The sequence below is a fragment of the Vicia villosa genome, linkage group LG1 (assembly GCF_029867415.1).
Source record: "Vicia villosa cultivar HV-30 ecotype Madison, WI linkage group LG1, Vvil1.0, whole genome shotgun sequence".
In the NCBI taxonomy this organism is placed as follows: Eukaryota; Viridiplantae; Streptophyta; class Magnoliopsida; order Fabales; family Fabaceae; genus Vicia; species Vicia villosa.
In genome coordinates this window covers 20,699,414-20,720,180 of record NC_081180.1, presented here as the reverse complement: position 1 = coordinate 20,720,180, position 20,767 = coordinate 20,699,414, and the positions used below count along the sequence as shown (strand labels likewise).

Genomic DNA, 20,767 nt, shown 5'->3' with positions numbered 1-20,767 from the left:
TTTTTGAGCTTATGTCTTATAGCTTATAGCTTCTAAGCTCATATAACAATAAAAGACCTGTTTGGTAACTGTCTTTTCATTACGAGCTTATAGCTTATTTTACTAGCTTATAGCTTATTTTTCAGACGCTATTTCAAATAGCGTTTTAGCTTATAGCTTATAGCTTATCATTTTTTCTTCCATTTTTACCCTTATTATTTTAACTAAAATCCACTTTTACCCTCTATAATTTATTTTAATTTAAAATAAAATAATTATATGTTAAATGTCCTTTATGTCATTTTAATTAATCAACTAGTTGAACCGCTAATTTTACCATACACTTCAATCAGCTTATAAGCTATAAGTCATCAATCATCAGCTATAAGCTATAAGCTATCAGTCATCAGCCATAAACTATCAGTTATCAACTAGTTTATCAGTTAACCGCTATTTTTACCAAACAGAGCCACTGTGTCTGCGACACACAACCCTCAATTTTTTTTTGTGAGACATACCAAAATTTTAGGCCTAAATCATAAACTATCACCATCCGCCTCTATTTTTTCCGACTTTTATAAAGCGCACTTAAACACAACGGATATAAATTTATGGGACGAGACAGACAAACTTTTTTTTAGTATCGTAAGAATAACCTTGTGGTAAAAAAAACTAAAATAAATTTATAAATTGAAAAAAAGTTAGAATAAAATAAAGTATTTTATCATCACATATTAAAAATAAATTTTTTAAACATAAGATCTAATTATTAGTTACTCCTAGCTCCCCGTTCCAATTCAACTAAATATATTCACGTAATCAAATAAATTATTTTCTTTCGTCAAAGATAAAAATAAACTAAATTAAACACGGAATCAAAATTCGAATATTCGATGAAGTAACCGCAAAACCCTAATACGCTAACTAGAGTTGCACGTGCCGCACGTGACAGATAAAATACAGATCAAGCGCCGCAACGCTCAACTCACACTATCTCCGCTGAAATACAAAATCTCTCATCTCAACCGTCCGATCCATATCCACATCATCAATCCGCGTGAATCCGCATTTCAACGGTCCAGATCCGCGTTTCAGAGCAACTGGGTTAGCGAAGGGAAGAACCGTTTTCTCTATTCCCCGTTCATGATTTTCTCAACAACGAACTTCGAAATCTTCAGAAAAAAAATTCTCTGATTTGTAAGATGAAGATAACAGAGATATTGAACTTGAAGGAGAAGGATGAGGAAAACGAGGTTATTGTTTTGAGTGATAATGATGAAGAGTTTGATTCGGTTGAGAAAGTGGTGGAAGATGGAGAAGACAGTGAAGAAGAAGATGGCGACGATGATGGTGATGATGAAGAAGATAATGATGATGAGGATGAGGATGACGATGACGACGATGCTACTGGTGCTGGTGAGGATGAGGAGGATGAAGTTGGAGCGGTTGAAGGTGCACGTGGTGGTGATCCTGATGACGACGATGATGATAATGATGACGATGAAGATGATGATGACGATGACGACGACGATGATGATGATGATGAGGATCCTGAGGAAGAGGTAGATTACTAAACCCTAATTTCTCGAAAATTTTATTTTACTCTCTGTATAATTTGATAATCTTGTTTCTGGATGATTAATTTAGTCTTGTTTTGTTTTAATTTTGTTTGATTTGTTTATTTTCCTTTGAAATTTGGTTTTAATTTCGTAATTTTTGAAAATCTGAAAAAATTAGGGTTTATTTTCAAAAACCTGAGAATTTTTCAATTATGGATTTTTGAAATCTGTTAACATTTGAGGGTTTATTTTCAAAAACATGTGAATTTTTCAATTATAGATTTTTGAAATCTGTTCCAAAATTTGGGTTTATTTTCTAAAACATGAGAATTTTCAATTATAGATTTTTGTTTATCTGTTCAAAAGTTAGGTTTTTCTTTACCGTGATGATAAATTTCTTTTTAAAATTATTTCATATTTTTTGTAACGAAAATTCAGAGTTCGGGATTCTGTTCATGTGTTTATTTTTATTTTTTTATGAATTCCATGTATGGTTATTGTATTATGTTTGATAAAGTTTTCAAATTTTGTTTTTGATATTTCTGGCATACTTTAATAAGGTTACTTAGGCTCCGAACTAGACTTTAACTCAAGTCGAAATTTGTTGTTTCCATTTTCATGGAGTAAAAATTATTCTAGTGTTAACTTTGACCTAGTTTTTACTTTAATTGGGTTTGTGGTCTAAATTTATGATGAGTTATCATGAGTCTCGAGATTTTTCTTAATAACAATTTCTTAGAGCAAAGTTAAATCTTTTATCATACGAAATAATCATGATATTGTGGACAAGTTCCTTTATTGGGATAGTTTTAAATTACTTGAATTTTGAATGTGTTTTTTCTATACGGATTCATGAATGTGTAATTTCTATTTGGGCTCATCGATTCACATAAACAGCTTTCTTTATGTAGTTAACTGCATCAATTTTGATCTTGAACTATAATTCGGTTTTTTTGGATATGACTTCTTGCGTTTTAGTACTCTTTCTTACACATTGTTTTCTTAGGAGGATTTGGGAACAGAGTACCTTGTCCGTCCTCTAGGTGCTGCTGAGGAGGAGGAAGCCTCAAGTGATTTTGAACCTGTGGAAAATGGTGTGGACGAAGACGAAGTAGAGGAGGATGAAGGTGAGGAAGATGAAGACGATGATGGTGGTGATGATAAGAAGGCTGCTGTGGTTCCACCGAAAAGAAAAAGGTCAGGCAAAGATGATTCAGACGATGACGATGGAGGAGAAGATGACGTCCGACCCTCTAAACGATAGAGTTGGATTCTTTGTTGGAGAACTAGTCAACTATCAACTATAGGTCAACATAACTCCCTGTTCTTAAAACACATTCCAGAGAAGGATAAACTAGTTTATGGAAGTGTTTGTTGCTATTTTGTATTATTATGGTGCAGTATTTTTAGGTTTATTACTATATTTATATTTGTCAGGTAAGTGCATAGTCAATAGTGGGATGAAACTTGTAGGACAAATTTTACAGACTTGATTTTTAATCTTTCACCCACTTCTTAGGTCAGTAGTTGTTGTTCATTACTATTTCTGGTACTCTTAAATTGTTGGTAGATCTCTTTTGTTTTATACAAGTTTTTAGTTTTGTGTATAACTCTTTTTACATTTTTTTTTACTGGTTTTTACAAATGCTTTTAATTACGTCTGATATGCAGATATTATTTGAAATATTTCAAAAATTAGCCAAATAAAGTGATATCGTAATGTAAAATGATTGGTTGGTTGTATGGAGAATTTCATATCTTAATTTTTTTATGGCAAAAGAAGAATTTCATAAAACAAAAACAAAGAGATACAAGAACACAAGGGTATCAAACCAAGATTCCTTAGGCTATGTTTGGGAGTTTGGAGGGGAAGAGAGGGAAGGGCTTTAGAAAATAGGAAGAATTGGGTGAAAAGGATAAAAGGATTTTGGGTTGGAGGGTTTTGGAGGATTTGAGTTTATTCATAACACCAAAAACCCCATAAAATGGGGAACTCAAAAATTGTATTGAAGGAGGGTTTTGGAGGGTTTTGAAGGGTTTACATAAATTTTCCAAATATCTTTTAGGTTGTTATAGTATTCTGAAAATTAAAAATTTAGTAATGATAATGACTCTTTTATCATTCTAAACAAAATCATTTTTTCAAAAAATGTCAAATATTTTCCTATATTTTTTTAAAATTTCATTTTTGGAAGCCTTCCCTTCCCCTCCCCTCCAAACTCCCAAACATAGCCTTAGAGAAAAGTCTTAGTCTAGGGTATCAATCTTGTCGAGTAAGTAATCTCTAATAATGTCCCATTGAATAAGCATGAATCAAGAGAAAGACTTAGTTTTTAAACCTAAATTAACAAGTAAATGCATAAAAATTGGCTTTCTTATTAATATATGAGACTATGAAGTCAATGGATTAAGCGTAGGTCAAACAAAGTAGTGTTTGCATCAAGAATGACACAAAAGCTACCAAAGTAGTGTTTGCATCAAGAATGACACAAAAGCTACCAATGTGACAAATTTCCTTATTTTTAAAGATGCCTCCATAAGCATTTGAAGGAGGAACCCTCTAGCTAAACCATAAATATCGTACTTGATTCACCACATAGGAGGAGGAATTCAAAGCACCTCTTTGACACTAAGGGCTGTTAGGATGAATAGAAGAGTCAAAGTTCTTTAAGACAATGAAGTTATGAGTGGAAGAATGTGACACTTTATGACTTATGAGTGAGATTGTCCACCAACTTGACTTGAGAAGAAATGGTGGAGATGCCTTATCTCCAATGCAACTTTTTGTCTTTAAATCTTGAGACATTCTTGGCCCTCTAAACTTGATAGAAGATGTTGACAATACAAGCTATAACCATAATCTGAACTTAAGGAGAGCAATTCCTAAGGATGACTGCCTTGCAATCCAAGAAATTATGAATGTTCACATGAATGCAAACTTATCTCTAAACCAATTCCAAATATTCATGACAAATGAACAGTCAAAGACCAAATAATTGGAAGTTTCAACATGGGATCTGCATAGGTCACATATAGAAGGAAAAACCAAACCTCTTTTTACAAGGTTGTCATCCATAGGAATCTTGTTGTGCAAGAATCTCCAAACCAACAGAGACTTGGAAGGAGGAATGTTTTGATGCTAGGGAAAATAGACCATAATGCACAAGGGCTAGTTTTGTTCAAAAAATTATAGGTCTGCTTCAAACTCATAAGGCCATTATCGGTTCCAGTCCAAACCAGCTCATCTTTAACATCATTGTCAAGAACGTGTATGTTGGAGACAATGTTATGTGTTGGGAAATACAGTTAGAATGTTACTAGAAATGTCTGAAGCTTTGGTTTTTTAAGAAGTGACTAACAGTAAAAGTGAGAGTGATATGGAAAGTATTTGGAATTTTGAACTTGGTGGCCAAGGGTTCATCAAGCCAATTTATCTAGCCAGAAATTGATGGAGTTGCCATTGCTAATTAATCAGTGAGAGTTATCCCTAATAGCGTCAAAATTCTCTTTAATGCTAGAGTGCTTAATGACTGTGTTATTCCTTCTAACCCTCGAAGCAAGGACAATAGACCAACTATCTTTCGAACTTCCAACACAAAGGAAGGTTGGAAGCATCATTGAAGGTTTTGATAGATTTTAGGCCAAGCCCACCCTCCTTAAGAAGTTATCCCTGATAGTGTTAAAATTCTATTTAATGCCGCTTAGTGACTCTTTTATCCCTTATAAACCTCGAAGCAAGGACAATAGACCAATTATCTTTAGCCTAAAAGAACTTCTAACACAATGAAGGTTGAAAGTAGCATCGAAGGTTTTGATAGATTTTAGGCCAAGCCCACCCTCCTTAAGACTTTTGCAACATGTCTTCCAAGCAACAATAACAATCTTCTTCTTTTCCACATTGCCACTCCAAATGAAGTTCCTCATCCAGGTTTCAATAGTCTTGATGATACTGACAGGCCAATTGTAAATAGTAATGCAATTCACCATCATACTTAAAATCACAGACTTAACTACCTTAACTATTCCAGCAATAGAAAGGAGGCTTACTTTCTAAGCTGCAATGTTAAGTCTAATTTTATCGGCTATGTGTTATAACTGACAAGCCTTAGGTCTACCAAAGAATATGGGGGGCCAAGGTAAATAAAAGGAAGGAAAGCCATAATGAATCCACGCAGGTCATCCCAACAATTTATGTCTACTATGAGCCATGCCACTTGCATATATGATAGATTTAGATGCATTACAATATTGACCAGAGCAATAAGCATAATTAGAAAGAAGTTTAGCAATGGCTTTAATAGATTTTTTATCTCCTCTACAAAAGAACATAATACCAACAACACTAAAAGTGTGAGAAGGGGAAAAGTAGTTTCTAGCTCCCTTAATTAGGTTGATTTGATTTTCAGTTACTAGCTTAATACTCAAAACTTATTTTGCAAGGCAAAAAAGAATAGGAGATAAGGGATCACCCTGCCTAAGACCATTTAAGCATTTAAAAAATCCAACCTTCTTGCCATTTAAACATATTGATAGATAAGCAGATTGGTGAATAACAAGAATCCACTTGCAAAACTTCTCATTAAACCCAAAACATTCAAGAGTTTTAATGATGAAAGGCCAACTAAAGGTGTAAAAAGATTTCCACCAAAACTCTTATTGTTTAAGACAAATACTATCCCTAATGTTTATGCCATTCACAAAGCCTTTTTTCTCAGGAGTAATTAGGAAAGAAAGAATGGTAGAAAGCATATCACATATGATCTTAGTGACTATTTCATGCTTGAAATTAGCAAGAGCAATAGTTCTAAAATGATTTAGACTCACGACCTTATTGGATTTAGGAATAAGGATAGTAGTATTAGCATTATAGTGAGGTAGAATCCAATCCTACAAGAAAAATTAAGTAACAACATTTATAACATCAATTTTAATATTTCTCAATATTGTTGAAAAAAGAAAGCACCAAACCCATCAGGACCTGGATCAGAATCGCTTTTGAGATTCATGACTATCATGTGAATCTCATCAGCAGAAGGAACATAAGTGAGCATAAAATTTGTGTTCTCATTCACCAGCTTAGGGATGTTCTCTTGTATCATGCCATGGTCCTGCAAAACATTAACTTGGTCAAACAGATTTTTGAAAAGATTTTCAATGTGATTCTGAAAAATTATTTTGTCGGTGACAATATTATTATTAATGTTCAAAGAAGAAATCAAATTTGTTTTCCTTCTGATTCTAGTATAAATATGAAAAAAATAATGTTTTTATCCCCAAATATCTTCCAGTTTTATCTAGACTTCTCTTTCTGAAACTCTAAGTTTAAGGATCATTTGAGCCTATAATTCTCTAGTCTACAAAAGATCATTATGACCAAGGGACTCAATTTCATATTGAATATATATATATATATATATATATATATATATATATATATATATATATATATATATATATATATACATACATATATATATATATATATATATATATATATATATATAAATATATAAATACTTTTTTCAGCTTCTATAACCTTGGTTTTGGCATTCCTAAAATTGGTCATGTTCCATATCTTTAAGTTAGCTTTAAGAATTCTAAGCTTCTTATCAAGAATATACATAGGATATCCATAAACTTTGTTCATCCATGACATTTTAATAACATCAATGCAATCATCATTTGTTAGATCTTCGGTATGATAATCCTGGATATCTTCGAAGAATCGTGTTCGTTCACTTTCCGAACAAAGTATTTCGACCCTATTCTTGTCTGGGTTCACGAAATCTTTGCGGGAATAATTCTCGAAGAGCAATCTGTTTCTGACAATAGAGAACAAATCAGAATGTAGAGAGGAAGTATAATTTCGTATTCCAAAATTGAGGCCAAATGACACTTTACAAGCCATGTGTTCTTATCCATTAATAAGCATATAGGAAGCCAAGTCCAAGCTTCTTGAAGCGGCAAAACTTCATGCTCACATAGGTGATCCTTTTAATCTTGCACCTGCATTTGCAATTTTCCAAAAGAACCATTAAGAAGATATACTTCAACCTGGCCATCACTTGCAGGTCTGAGCACATACCTCGGGAAGATAAACACAATTGCTCCAATCTTTAATTATGATCTTTCCACATTGAATTTTGCTTCTAACGTTGTATTAGAAGGGAATTGGGTATACCATAGCTAATAGATTTAAATGGACTTTAATCCCATCCCAATTACCGACTTCTTCACTAAGTCTCTAGCTAACCCATTCGTCAAGTGGTCAGCTAAGTTTTGTTGCGACCGAACAAACTCAATAGATATCACCCCATTCATGATTAATTACCTAATCATACTATGTCTAATACCCAAATGTCTAGACTTTCCATTGTATATTTGACTATATGCTTTAGCCAGTGTGGCACTACTATCACAACGGATAGAAATTGGTGATATCGGTTTAGGCCATATCGGAATCTCATATACCAATTTCCTTAGCCATTATGCTTCTTTATCAGCAGCAGCTAATGCTACAAACTCAGATTCCATAGTGGAACTAGTTATACATGTTTGCTTCTTGGAAGCCCATGAGATGGCACCTCCCCCAAGAAAGAACACCCATCCACTTGTAGAGGATGAATCTTCAACATTATTAATCCAACTAGCATCCGAGTAACCCTCTAACACCGAAGGAAATCCCATATATGACAATCCATAATTCATAGTACTCTTTAAGTACTTGAACACCCTAGTTATCGCATGCCAATGATGTCTACTAGGATTACTAGTAAATCTGCTCAACTTTCCAACCGCATAAGCAATATCCGGTCTAGTGCTAATCATAGGATACATCAAAGAGCCTATAGCTCTTGAGTATTCGAGTTGATCCATAGGTTTACCTGTATTTGGCATAAGCTTTTCTCCTGGATCCATGGGAGTAATTACTGGAGAACAATTTCCATAATTGAACTTCTTGAGTATTTTCTCAATGTAGTGAGATTGCGTAATTACAATCCCCTTATTCTCCCGTTTAATCTTAATACCAAGAATAACGTCCGCTTCTCCCATATCCTTCATGGAGAACTTTGATGACAAGAAATTCTTTGTTTTATCAACTTGATTTTGGTCAGTGCCAAAGATCAACATGTCATCAACATATATACAAATGAAAACTCCTTTATCAGATGTATCAAATTTGCTATATACACATTTGTCGGTTTGGTTTAGAATGAAACCATTAGACAAAACAACCTCATCAAACTTTTGATGCCACTGCTTCGGAGCTTGTTTTAGCCCATACAACGACTTAACTAGCTTACACACTTTGTGCTCATTACCAGGCATTACAAATCCTTCAGGTTGCTTCATATACACTTCTTCTTCCAAATCACCATTCAGAAATGCTATTTTGACATCCATTTGATGAATCACTAGATTATGAATAGCCGCCAAGGCAATCAACAATCTAATAGTAGTGATACGGGCAACTCGAGCATAGGTATCGAAATAATCAATCCCTTCTTTTTGTCTGAAGCCTTGGATAACTAATCTAGCTTTAAACTTGTCAATTGTACCATCGACTTTCATCTTCTTTTTGAAGATCCATTTGCAACCCAATGGTTTGCAGCCTGGTGGTAAATCAGATAATACCCAATTATTATTTTCCATGATAAAACCAATCTCTTCATCAATTGCTTCTTTCCAAAAAACAGAATCTCGAGATTTCACAGCTTCATCATACGTTCTTGGATCCTCCTCTATACTATAGAAATAATAGTACTGAGTCTCAATCTGATCCTTTGATCCCTCAACTAAATATAGTTGAAAATCAGATCCATAAGATCTAGATTTTCTAGCTCTTTTGCTCCTATGGGGTTCAAATGTCTCATGTGGCACATCATTTGAATGGTCACCCCTTAGAGATTTATCTGAATTAGGTATAGATATCTTTGGTCTAGGTATAGAGGAGAAACAATTCTCATCAAATATGACATCTCTTGATTCTATAATCGTGTTAATAGAAATCGAGTCATTAGGTTCTATAACAGAAAACCTATAAGCCTTGGAGTGTTCAGCATATCCAACAAAGATGCAACCTACACCCTTTTTGCCCAAAGTTTTCCTTTTTGCCCAATGTTAAGTTGGGTCTTTTCTTATACCAAAGTTCATATGGGGTAGTCTTGTTCCTTTTATTAGGAACCCTATTTAACAAATAACAAGCCGTTAACATAGCTTCTCCACAAAACCCTTCACTCAAACCAGAGTAAGATAACATGGCATTTACCATTTCTTTAAGAACTCTATTTTTCCTTTCAGCCACACCATTTTGTTGAGGTGTATAAGGTGCCGTAGTCTCATGAATGATTCCTACGGATTGGAAAAATATAGGATCGTAATATTCACCACCTCTATCGGTACGTAATGTTTTAATCAGCACATTCCGTTGCACTTCAACTTCAGTTTTATAAATTTTGAATTTATCTAAGGCTTCGTCCTTAGCGTGCAACAAATAAACATAGCAGAATCTAGATGCATCATCTATAAAAGTGACAAAATATTTTTTATTCCCTAATGATGAAGTAGCATGCAAATCACATAAATCATTATGTATTAATTCAAGAATGATAGATTTCCTTGTTATCCTTTTAAAAGGTTGCCTAGTGATCTTTGTTAACATGCAAGTTTTACACTTTTCGTCATTTTCATTAAAAACAGGAATTAAATCGTCTTTAGACATTTCATGCATTCTTTTATAATGTACATGTCCTAAACGAGCATGCCATAACGAAAAATTGATAACATTCGAAGAAGACATAAATATAGAACCAGAATCTTTAGGAACTCCATTCAAATTCATCATAAACATTCCATTATTATAATAACCAAATCCTACAAACACACCAGACTTCGATAAAACATATTTATCAGATTCACACACTTGCTTGTATCCAAGCTTATTCAATACAGGACCAGAAATTAAATTCTTAAGTAACTTAGGAACATACAATACATTAAACAAAGTAATAGTCTTTCCATAACTGAATTCTAGCACCATGTTTCCTTTGCCTTCAACGGGAGCGAAGTGATCATCTCCCATGTATAGAACAAAACCACCTTCCACTGGAACAAAAGTCTTGAACCAGAAACGATCCTTGCAAACATGTGTTATGGCGCCAGAATCAATCCACCATGCAATAGCATCATCCTGCACATAAAATGCCTCAGAAGTTAGTGAAACCGAATGTTTAATCAAACTATTCAAATCACAAATTGATTTCTGACCTTGGTTTTCGGATTGGTCCTTAGACCCCTTTCCTGAACCACTTGTGTTCGCGTTGTCGTGCTTTTTGCCGAAACGGCAATCCTTCTTGAAGTGGCCTGTTCTGCCACACTTCCAGCATTCTAGTTTCGGTTTCTTGTTAACAATGAAATTGCCCTTTTTGTTATTAAAAGCACGCCTCTTTCCTTTGTTTTTGTTGTTATCGTTCTTACCACCCTCTTCGATCATATTAACCGATGGTCCAGCAATTTCTTTGCCTTTTCCTTTGTTATCCTCATGCGCTCGTAGAGATTCCTCTATGCGCAAGTGACTTCCAAGTTGGATCAAAGACAGTTCGTCTTTTCCATGTTTCAGATTGTGTTTGAAATCCTTCCATGAAGAGGCAACTTGTCTATGATGCTTGAGACAGATATTGTTTCATCCATCTTCAATCCATGTTGTGTGAAGTGTCCAAGGATTCGGAGGAGTTCATTGAATTGTTCCATGACAAACCTCGATTCAACCATTTTGTAATTGTTGAAATCGGTCACCAGGAACTTTTTACTGGATGAGTCCTCTGCCATGCACTTGGCTTCGAGACAATCCCACAATTCCTTTGCAGATTCCACGTTTTGGTAAATATCAAATAAGGGATCAGACATACCGTTAAGAATGTGCCCTCTGCATATGTAGTTGTCGTTCTCCCACTTTGATCGGCGTCTCAGATTTTCAACCGTGTCATCCTCCTCAAGTTCTGTAATTGGTGTAGACAGGACGTGCACCACCTTCAACGTTGTCAACATGAAATGCATCTTCTTCTGCCAACGCCTGAAGTCTTGTCCTTGAAACTTGTCCAATTTTCCGAAACTTTTAGTCATCTCCTTGACGGTGCTTCCTCCTCCGGCCATGATTATCAGAAATTATACTTTGTTCGTTTGTTAGATATTCGGTATGATAATCCTGGATATCTTCGAAGAATCGTGTTCGTTCACTTTCTGAACAAAGTATTTCGACCTTATTCTTGTCTGGGTTCACGAAATCTTTGCGGGTATAATTCTCGAAGAGCAATCGGTTTCTGACAATAGAGAACAGATCAGAATGTAGAGAGGAAGTATAATTTCGTATTCCAAAATTGAGGCCAAATGACTCCTTATATAGGAGATTAATAACAGAAACAAAAAAGGTACAACTTTTCAGAAAAACGATTATGTCGGTTGGGAAAGGGTACAACTATTCAAACGAATTTTTCGAATGGGGCGCTGCCCCTTGGACCCCGATTCTATTATTCGTATTCAATTACACGTTTGGCTCGACGAGTGTGCACTCTGCACTACCCTAACTCGTTTCAAACTTAACGCATAATTGCATTGGCCTATAGTAAATCACATTACTACCAAAATACATTGATGATACTAAAATCACCAACATCATTGAGGGACCATATTTTCATAAACTTAATTTGAGATATAAACCTAACATCATCAAATCACAAGTTAGCCGAATTGGTTAATGGCCAGACTTCGTTTTAGGAAAGGTATTGCAAACCACATTTGAACAAGCATCAAACCAATCCACATTAAAAAGCACTCTAAGTGAATTTATTACCAACAATGGGAAGATGAATATAATGGTTAGTGTCCGACGAATTGAAGAAATCATTCACATGGGTTCTAGCAGGGAAATGATTGCTCTTATACTCATCATTTGTAATAATGGTATTGAAATCCACTATAAAACACCATGTGTGTTAGGGGTATGAGGGCAAAGATTTTGCCATAACTATCTTCTATGCAAAAGACAAGTAGAAGCATAAATGACACAGAATCCTATGATAGTGTTAAGAATTTTCAAAGTGAATGAGACATGCTGGTCATCAGCCATAACAGTCAAAGGATGAAGGTCAGACTTAGAAAAGCACAAGAGATTTGGCAACAAACCAACTCTTTGGTTGAAAGCAAAGGTTTGAGATTAAGGTGTTTTAAGTAGTTTTGAGGGAAATTAGAGAAATTCATCTAAGGTTCAGCTATGAACACTGGGTCAGGATTGTTAGAAATAATCAGTCTTTTCAAAGCAAGTCTAGAAGAGCTCTTTTCCACACCTTTAATGTTCCAGAAAGGGTTCTTCATAATGAAATTTTGGATTTACTAGATTTCTGTCTAGTTTTGTTGTTGGATTTTGACTTCTTGTTCCTTCTTTTTTAGGTATCCAATTGAAATATTTTTCAGGAATATAAGCAACGCTAGGATCCTCATCATTATCCGGGTCAGCCTGTTTGCCCAAGATTTTTCCAAGAAATTTTCCAGCTGTTCTTTTTGAAATTCCACAATAGCCTGAGTTTCAGGAACTATATCCACAACTTGAGTGGTTTCAACAAACTCACTTTCAGAGCTTTCATCTGTGTCTTTTATTTGAATAGTGCCCCTAATTTCATCATTTATTAGATCACCTTTGATGGCATCCTTAGGTTAAAGCACGAGTCCTTCCACCAAGTTTTCTTATGTGTCTGGTTCCAAATCTTTGTTGATTCCTTCCCCAAAGACATTCTTCTTTCCAACAGGAATATAAGCAGCTTTAGTAGGTTTCAAAACTACTACGTTATCCTTGCTTTGTGTTTGTTCTTTTCTTTTACAGCTGGTTTGAGAATGGCCAATACAAGAACAAAAGGAACAAAACTCGGGAACCTTTACATTCTTAATGTTAACCAAAAAAAGTGAAACCAACTCTTTCCACTAATATTTATAGCTAAAGTGACTAGCCCCATAACAAACATATTAGGCCCATTAACTACCATGGAGATCGAATGTCCGTCTGATTTGAAGGGCAAATGGCATACTCAAGTCTCAAACACACTTACAACTAACTAATAGGAAAACCTTATTTACTCATGACATCGGGGATTTTGGACGGCAAAAGACACTCTTGAGAATAAAAAAATATTAGGAGCGACATGGAACATAATTCAACGAATTTCTTGATAGAAGCTTCCTCAATTGATTATGTGTAACTTCTAAATTTTTTTAATGTATTTTGTTAGAATTATGAGTTATTAAGATAGGTTCAAATACCATACTTGATTAAAGTATTGACTAACTTATCTCTACAAAACCTATAAAATGGAGATTATCCCACTTATAAACATACATTTGGACATAGATTGACTCTTAACAAATGTACACAAGAACATTAGGATTGAAAATTAATGGAAACCATGACAGAATCAAACCTATTAAGATTGAAAACTAATGAAAACCATAACAGAATCAAAGCTATTACGATTGAAAACTAATGGGACCTATTCGACAGTATTTTTTTATTTTTTATTTATTTTAATTGCACTAGTAGGTACATTGATAGTTGACATTAGATAATATGATATTTGGAAATTGTTTCCTCTAACGCGCCCAAAAGGTCTGCTTATTAATTTCAAACGTGTCCACAACTTCTGCTTTTTTTTTTTATTTCAAAACCTCTTTAAGAACAAGAAAAATCACGATTCCTGTCAAAGAAATTATAGGAGAAATGAATGGCTTGGAGATGAAGACATCATGGAAGCCATCCATGTAAATGTAAGATTACACGAGACAGAGTCAAGAACGCGCATGGAGATGAAGACACCACATCTTCCTCATGAATTGATCATTCAAATCCTATTGAAGTTGCCGGTAAAGTCTCTTCTACGTTTCAAGTGTGTTTGTAAGTCATGGTTTTCTCTTATCTCAAATCCCAACTTTGCTAATTCACATTTTCAACTTGCCGCTACACACACTTCTAGAATTCTATACATTTGACATTTCAATTTCACCTCCTAAGATTGGATCTATAGATTTTGAAGCATCTCTTAAGCATGTTACTACATCACTCAACTTTGGCTTTCCTCTTCCCCAATCCAATTTTCCTTTTGAAATCAAAGCCTCATGTAGAGGATTTATATTCCTACACACTTCTTTAAACATCTACATATGGAATCCATCCACGGGAATTCACAAAGAAGTACCTCTGTCGCCTTTTGAATCTAAATTAAAAGCATATTATTCGACTCATCTATATGGTTTTGGTTATGACGAATCAAATGATGATTATTTGGTTGTTGTATTATCATGTGATCGATCTTTAGCTAATACTTCGTCACATTTGGAGTTATTTTCATTTAGAGATAATAGGTGGAAAGAAATCGAGGGTACTTACTTTTCTTATTTTAATGCTTTGGGATCCATAGAGTTACTATGTAACGGGGCTATTCATTGGTTAACCACTCGATATACTTTCTCCGTGGACGTTATTGTTGCATTTGATTTAATTGAAAGAAAATTGTTAGAGATCCCTCTTCCAGATGATTTTGACCGTGGTCCTTGTAGTGGTGGTTTATTGGAATTTGAAGAGTTTCTTAGTCTATGGACGATGGAATATGACACCGTCAACATATGGGTGATGAAAGAATACATTGTACATTCGTCTTGGACTAATACTCATGTTCTCGCTATAAATGAAATTCCCTATTTTTGCCTTATATGTTGTACAAAAAGTGGGGATATAATTGCAACAGATGGTGGAATTGGATTTCTGAAGTATAATAATGAAGGACAGTTTGTAGAACATGTCTCCTACTGTGATGAAGATGGTGGTATTGGGTTGATGAAGTACAACCATGAAGGACAACGGTTAGTGAGTAGCTCCGACTTGAACCTTCCATCTGGATTTCAAGTTATCACGTATACAGAGTCCTTGCTTTCACTCCCCGGTGGCATTTAGCAAGTTTAAGAAAATAATACAAAGAATGAGGTTTGACATGAAATGTTTAATGCATAGCTATTTGTGATATGATTATTGGAAAAACTGACAGCTATGTGTGTCTGATTTCCTTTAATTTACACACTTTGCTGTGATTGAGTTCTAAATGTATGTTGTCATTGGTTGCAATTGTTTTAGAGAAACTCTTATTACACGGATTCTTAGGCACCATGCGCGTTTTTAAAATTGCTCAACTGCTTTCGTAGATGTATCTTCGAAAACACTTTTTTTTTTACTCAACATTGGTTTGTTCCGTAAATGCATCTCCGAAACCATTTAAATATGTTTTTTTATTTTAATTGTGGTATTCAGTTTTGAAAATAGATTAATCGTGGTGTTATATTTTTACACAATCAAATCAAATATAATTAAAATCCTTTCACTAAGATAAAAAGACTCTTCATCTTATTGATAAGTTTGTGATTATAGATATTCACATTCCAATTATTAGATGTATATTTGCATGTAGAGAGATGGTGCTCTGGTTGAATGTAGTTGTGTCTCCTTGAGTCAATTAACACTCATTTATATTTGGTTGGTGAGAGTGTAATGTTTGTATTTTAGCAAGTGGGTGGTTAATGCTATTTGGATTTATTCAAACAGAGAGAGATAGATTCTCTCTGTCCCTTTATGTTTCCCTTTCTCTATTCATTCACATGCACCTAACCTCTTATCCAAACTAGTACTGTCTTTTTCGTAAGAAACACAATCTTATACAAAACTAATTATTATTATTTTAATTGTGATACTGGATTCATATTCTGATGTATTATTCTGTTGCAAAAAAAAATCGAAGTTTATAGTTGGTTAAACATATAGTAGAATGTTCCGTAGGCACTTCAAGAAATTATGCAATTTGCCAGGGGCTAAGCCTCTCACAAACTGCAAAAGCCCCTCACTAAATTGCAAATTGCAAGGGGACAGGTCCCCTATCAAAACAAGTCATTGCAAATTGCTTTGCGTGGTGGGGTGCCCCTCGCTAATTTGCCTAAGGATTTACCACTCGTAAAATGCAAAACCCAGCTGACACGCAGGCGTAGGCCCAATGTAGTGGTGCAGTGTAGTGCAAAAAGTGTAGTTTTGTGTCAGTCATTTTGATTGGGGTTTTCCCCCTCGCAAAATGCATACGTTTTTTGTTTTTTTTGCTTGGGATAAACCCCTTGACAATTTGTTAGTTTCTATATAATTATATTTGACAATTATAATTTAAATAATATTATAATTTTAAAATAATATAAGTTTAAAATATATTAAAATAAAGAGAGATTAAATAATTAGTTTTTAAAATGAGAATCAAAAGTTAAAATAATAAAAATAAAGAGATTAAAAATGTATTTAAACCAAATATTATTATTTAAAAATTTAGGGAACCAAAGGATATTCATAAAAATAAATTTACACTTAAAAAGTATATTTCTAAAATTTGTTTCATAGATCTATACTCACAATACAATGCACAAGCAACAACAAGTGAATAACATCCTTGCACGGGCAATCGCCAGTGACTAACAACCAATGACCTGTTCAGTGATTTGATTTAACAAATATAACATTCATTGACCTCTGCACAAGCAACTGCACAAGCAACTTCTTGTGACTAACAACCAATGGCCTGTTCAGTGATTTGATTTAACATATATAACATTCATTGACCTCTATAGAGTTCTGACATTCACTCGGTCTTCTAAGAGGATTTCCATCACAATGATATCTATCATCAATCTCACAAGAGTCTGATCTTCACTCGATCATCTTTGAGATATGACTATAACTAACCCAATAAGATCTGACCAATTTGGTCTCTTATAAGGATTTCTACAATGAGCGCAACCATTGTCTTCTCGAGATTCTGAACTTCACTCAGTCTCTCAAGGTATAATCAAACAACTGTTTGATAAAGATTTGCTTACAATATAATGCTTCTACACAAGCTAGATGTAAACACTAAATTAAGCACATATTCTTTAACACATTTCTGAGCAACAACTTGTGTGTTACAACAATTTAACTGAAGAAACCTAGACCTAAAACACAATACGAGAAAAAAACTCTTGTGTTCATTACATTGTTATATAAAGATGTATATAATAAAAGGTTGGGTAGTATCTTGTAGTGGTCTTCTTCTTCATCTTCTTTGTTGAGCAAGTTCTGAGCAACAACTCGTTGCTTCTTTTGATTTCTATCAAGATGTATATGATTGTATATGATCAACTTCTGCATATCTATTTAGGAATTAGCATCAACTAATTGGCCTAGTAGAATTTTGAATTAGCATGTGCTTAAGCTTCTCTCCTTTTGACATATGCTTCTTAACATTGGCTTCTAAGCATTGTCTTCTTTGTTGATCTTTTTGTTCTTGTTAACCTGTGTTGGTTGAGTTCCATTCCAACCAAATCACAATTAACAACTGCAATGACAAAAGCCTTTATAGCAGGATGAACATCAAATTTGACATCTATGGTAATAATATTAGTAGCGGTACCGACAACATCAAAAGCTACATCGGATTCATTTGAATCATTAGATGTGATATGAACAACATAGGCGTTGTCAATGTCCTCAACCTTTGTTGGATGATTTGATCTTCTTTTATAGTTTTCAAAAGAGACGTTGAAGGATAAGAAGGTCTTTTGGCTTCCAACGACTAGTTCCCAACGGATAGAATCAAGCTTTGCTATAGATAGTACTTTCCTTTGTCTTGTAGCTCGATACGTTGTGAGTTGCTGGGAGACAACTTCTGTAAAATAGTACGCATACTGGATATAGTGGAATCCGTAATGTACTGTTGTACTATTTTCTTCTTGACTAAGTTCTTGATCTTATCTTCAAATAATGTATTTCTGGTTCTGAAGTAGTAATCTTGGAAGAGATTAACTTGTCTTCATCTTTGTGATATTGATTCTGATGTGTTGTTCAGAAACTACTTGATGTGAAGCATAAAAATCATTATCTTGTGAGAGTCAAAGTCTCATTTATCAGAACTTGACATCAACAACTATTCTGAAAAATGATACTCGACTTTTGATCTGGATTGATCTTATGATGTTGTGGCTTGTTCAGATTCTCGTTTCAGAATCCTTAGAATTAGAACATTTTTTTCCAGATGTATAGGCAACAACCAATCTGAGAACAGGTTCTTTCTTTGTTGAAGGTACTTCTGATTCTTGGATCTTTGGCATCTGTTCTTAGCTTGATTAGCTCAGTTTTGATCTTCACTGCATCCTTGAGTCTGATCTTGTATTCAGAATCTTTGACTTTGTCTTGAGAGTTAGAAGCAACAACTCTTTTGATGAACATATCTCGACTCCTGATCTTGACTTGAAAGCTCGCTCTTGTGTATTGGTTTCCGATCTTTGAACATAAGTTCTAACGGAATTCTTCCTTCTGATTACTAGTTACTTTTGAATCTACAACTTATTTGAGAAACACACAGTAACTCTCCCTCTGATGAACATTCAACATTCTTCAGAACTACTGATGTTTCTTCAAATTCAGTTGTAAATAGTATTTCCGAGTTGCCTTGCTTGTTTCTAATGATTCTTCACGGATAACAATCCAGAATCTCTTAAGAACATATTACCTAGACAATCAAGAAAACTATTAGAAACTAAATTGTTACATACAAAATATATGTATTATTATCGTCAAAACATAAAGATTTATTGCAGAACCAAATATTGTTCTTACACAATGGGCCCAATTCATGTTGAGAAAATGCCCAACAATGAGGAGTTATAAGTGAGTCTAATAGTGAGAAAGTGACAATAAAAAAAACCAAGTTTCATGAAGGATTACTTGTGCAAGTAGTGAAATTCCTTGGTGATCTCAGTTGCACTTTGTAGCGGTAAAAATGTGACTCGAGCGGAATCGCACGCTCGAAGTACAACAGAGTCGCCACCGGATTTTATTTATTCCAAGAAGGAAAGGGAAAATATCGATAAAACCCACAAAGAAAAAAAGAAATGGATAAGATGGTCATCGCAACCAAATTAGGGTTCGGGAGTCGGTTAAGCAAGGGGAAGGTATTAGCACCCCTTACCTCCATCGTACTCGATGGGACCCATTTAGTTAGTTTTGTGTTTGAGTGTTAGTATAATGTTTGTGTTCTTTAGCTTATTAATCGAGAAAAGGTAAACGAAAAGGTTTTTAGGTTTTTTATTATTATTGAAGAAAAAGAAAAGATTTTTTATTATTATGCTCGCCAAGACGTTTGTATCTTGTGCCTACGTATTCCCTAGTGCAATGGGAAAGTCAGAGCAATCGTAGTTCGGACGAAGAACCACGAAAGGTTTGTTGATTGATTTTAGCGAGAGGTACTCGATCGCTTTCAAATGGAAATACTACGCGCACATGGATATGATATCACTACAAGAATGGATGACTAAATCAAGATAAGACATGATTTTGGCCATCATCGCATTCGAGTGGAAGATGTTCGATCTTCACATGTGGAAGTATGTTCGTATTGAAAATTGATTAAGAGTCTCGTTTATGAAAAGATTTTTAAAAGCCATAAGACAAAAAAGGTTGAATGAGATTGAAGTTGTGTTTTAAAGGATGTTTTTGCGGACGTTTAGCAAAGGATTGAGCATAGGTGTGCACCTAGCGCGTCTTTACCCAAGGTATTGAACAAGAGCGAGCCCCATTGTCACTTGTTGTCCTTGTTAATTAATTTTGGTTCGAAAGATCAGGGTATTCAAGAGGTGTGCACTTCTTGTCACAAGATCTTTCGGTTTGATTAATGTATTTTTATTCAAAAGATCAAGGTATTCAAGAGGTGTGCACTTCTTGTCACAAGATCTTTCGGTTTGATTAATGTATTTTTATTCAAAAGATCAAGGTATTCAAGAGGTGTTCACCCCTTGTCACAGGATCTTTCGGTTTGATTAAGTGTTTTAGATTCAAAAGATCAAGGTATTCAAGAGGTGTGCACCCCTTGTCACTCAATCTCTTGGTTTGATTGATGTATTTTGATTCAAAGGATCAAGGTATTCAAGAGGTGTGCACTTCTTGTCACAGGATCACTTTGATTAATTAAAGAGTTTTGGTTCAAGAAAATCAAGGTATTCAAGAGGTGTGCACTTCTTGTCACTTGATTTCTCGATTTACTTAAGAAAGCATTTTATTGTTTGATTCAAAGGATCGAAGGTATTCAAGAGGTGTTCACCCCTTGTCACTTAATCACTTTGATTTAATT

General features: G+C 34.5%; 1 protein-coding gene and 1 pseudogene across 1 annotated transcript; both read left to right on the top strand.

Moving 5' to 3' along the window:
* The first annotated feature begins 914 nt into the window (after nucleotides 1-914).
* Nucleotides 915-3,148, top strand: LOC131630723 (acidic leucine-rich nuclear phosphoprotein 32-related protein 1). The gene is made up of 2 exons (XM_058901478.1): nucleotides 915-1,541; nucleotides 2,545-3,148. Exons 1-2 carry the CDS (start codon nucleotides 1,182-1,184, stop codon nucleotides 2,800-2,802), a joined length of 618 nt encoding a protein of 205 aa, XP_058757461.1. The 5' UTR covers nucleotides 915-1,181; the 3' UTR covers nucleotides 2,803-3,148.
* Nucleotides 3,149-14,350: 11,202 nt separating this feature from the next.
* LOC131602226 (F-box/kelch-repeat protein At3g23880-like) lies at nucleotides 14,351-15,662 on the top strand (annotated as a pseudogene).
* The last annotated feature ends 5,105 nt before the right edge of the window (nucleotides 15,663-20,767 follow it).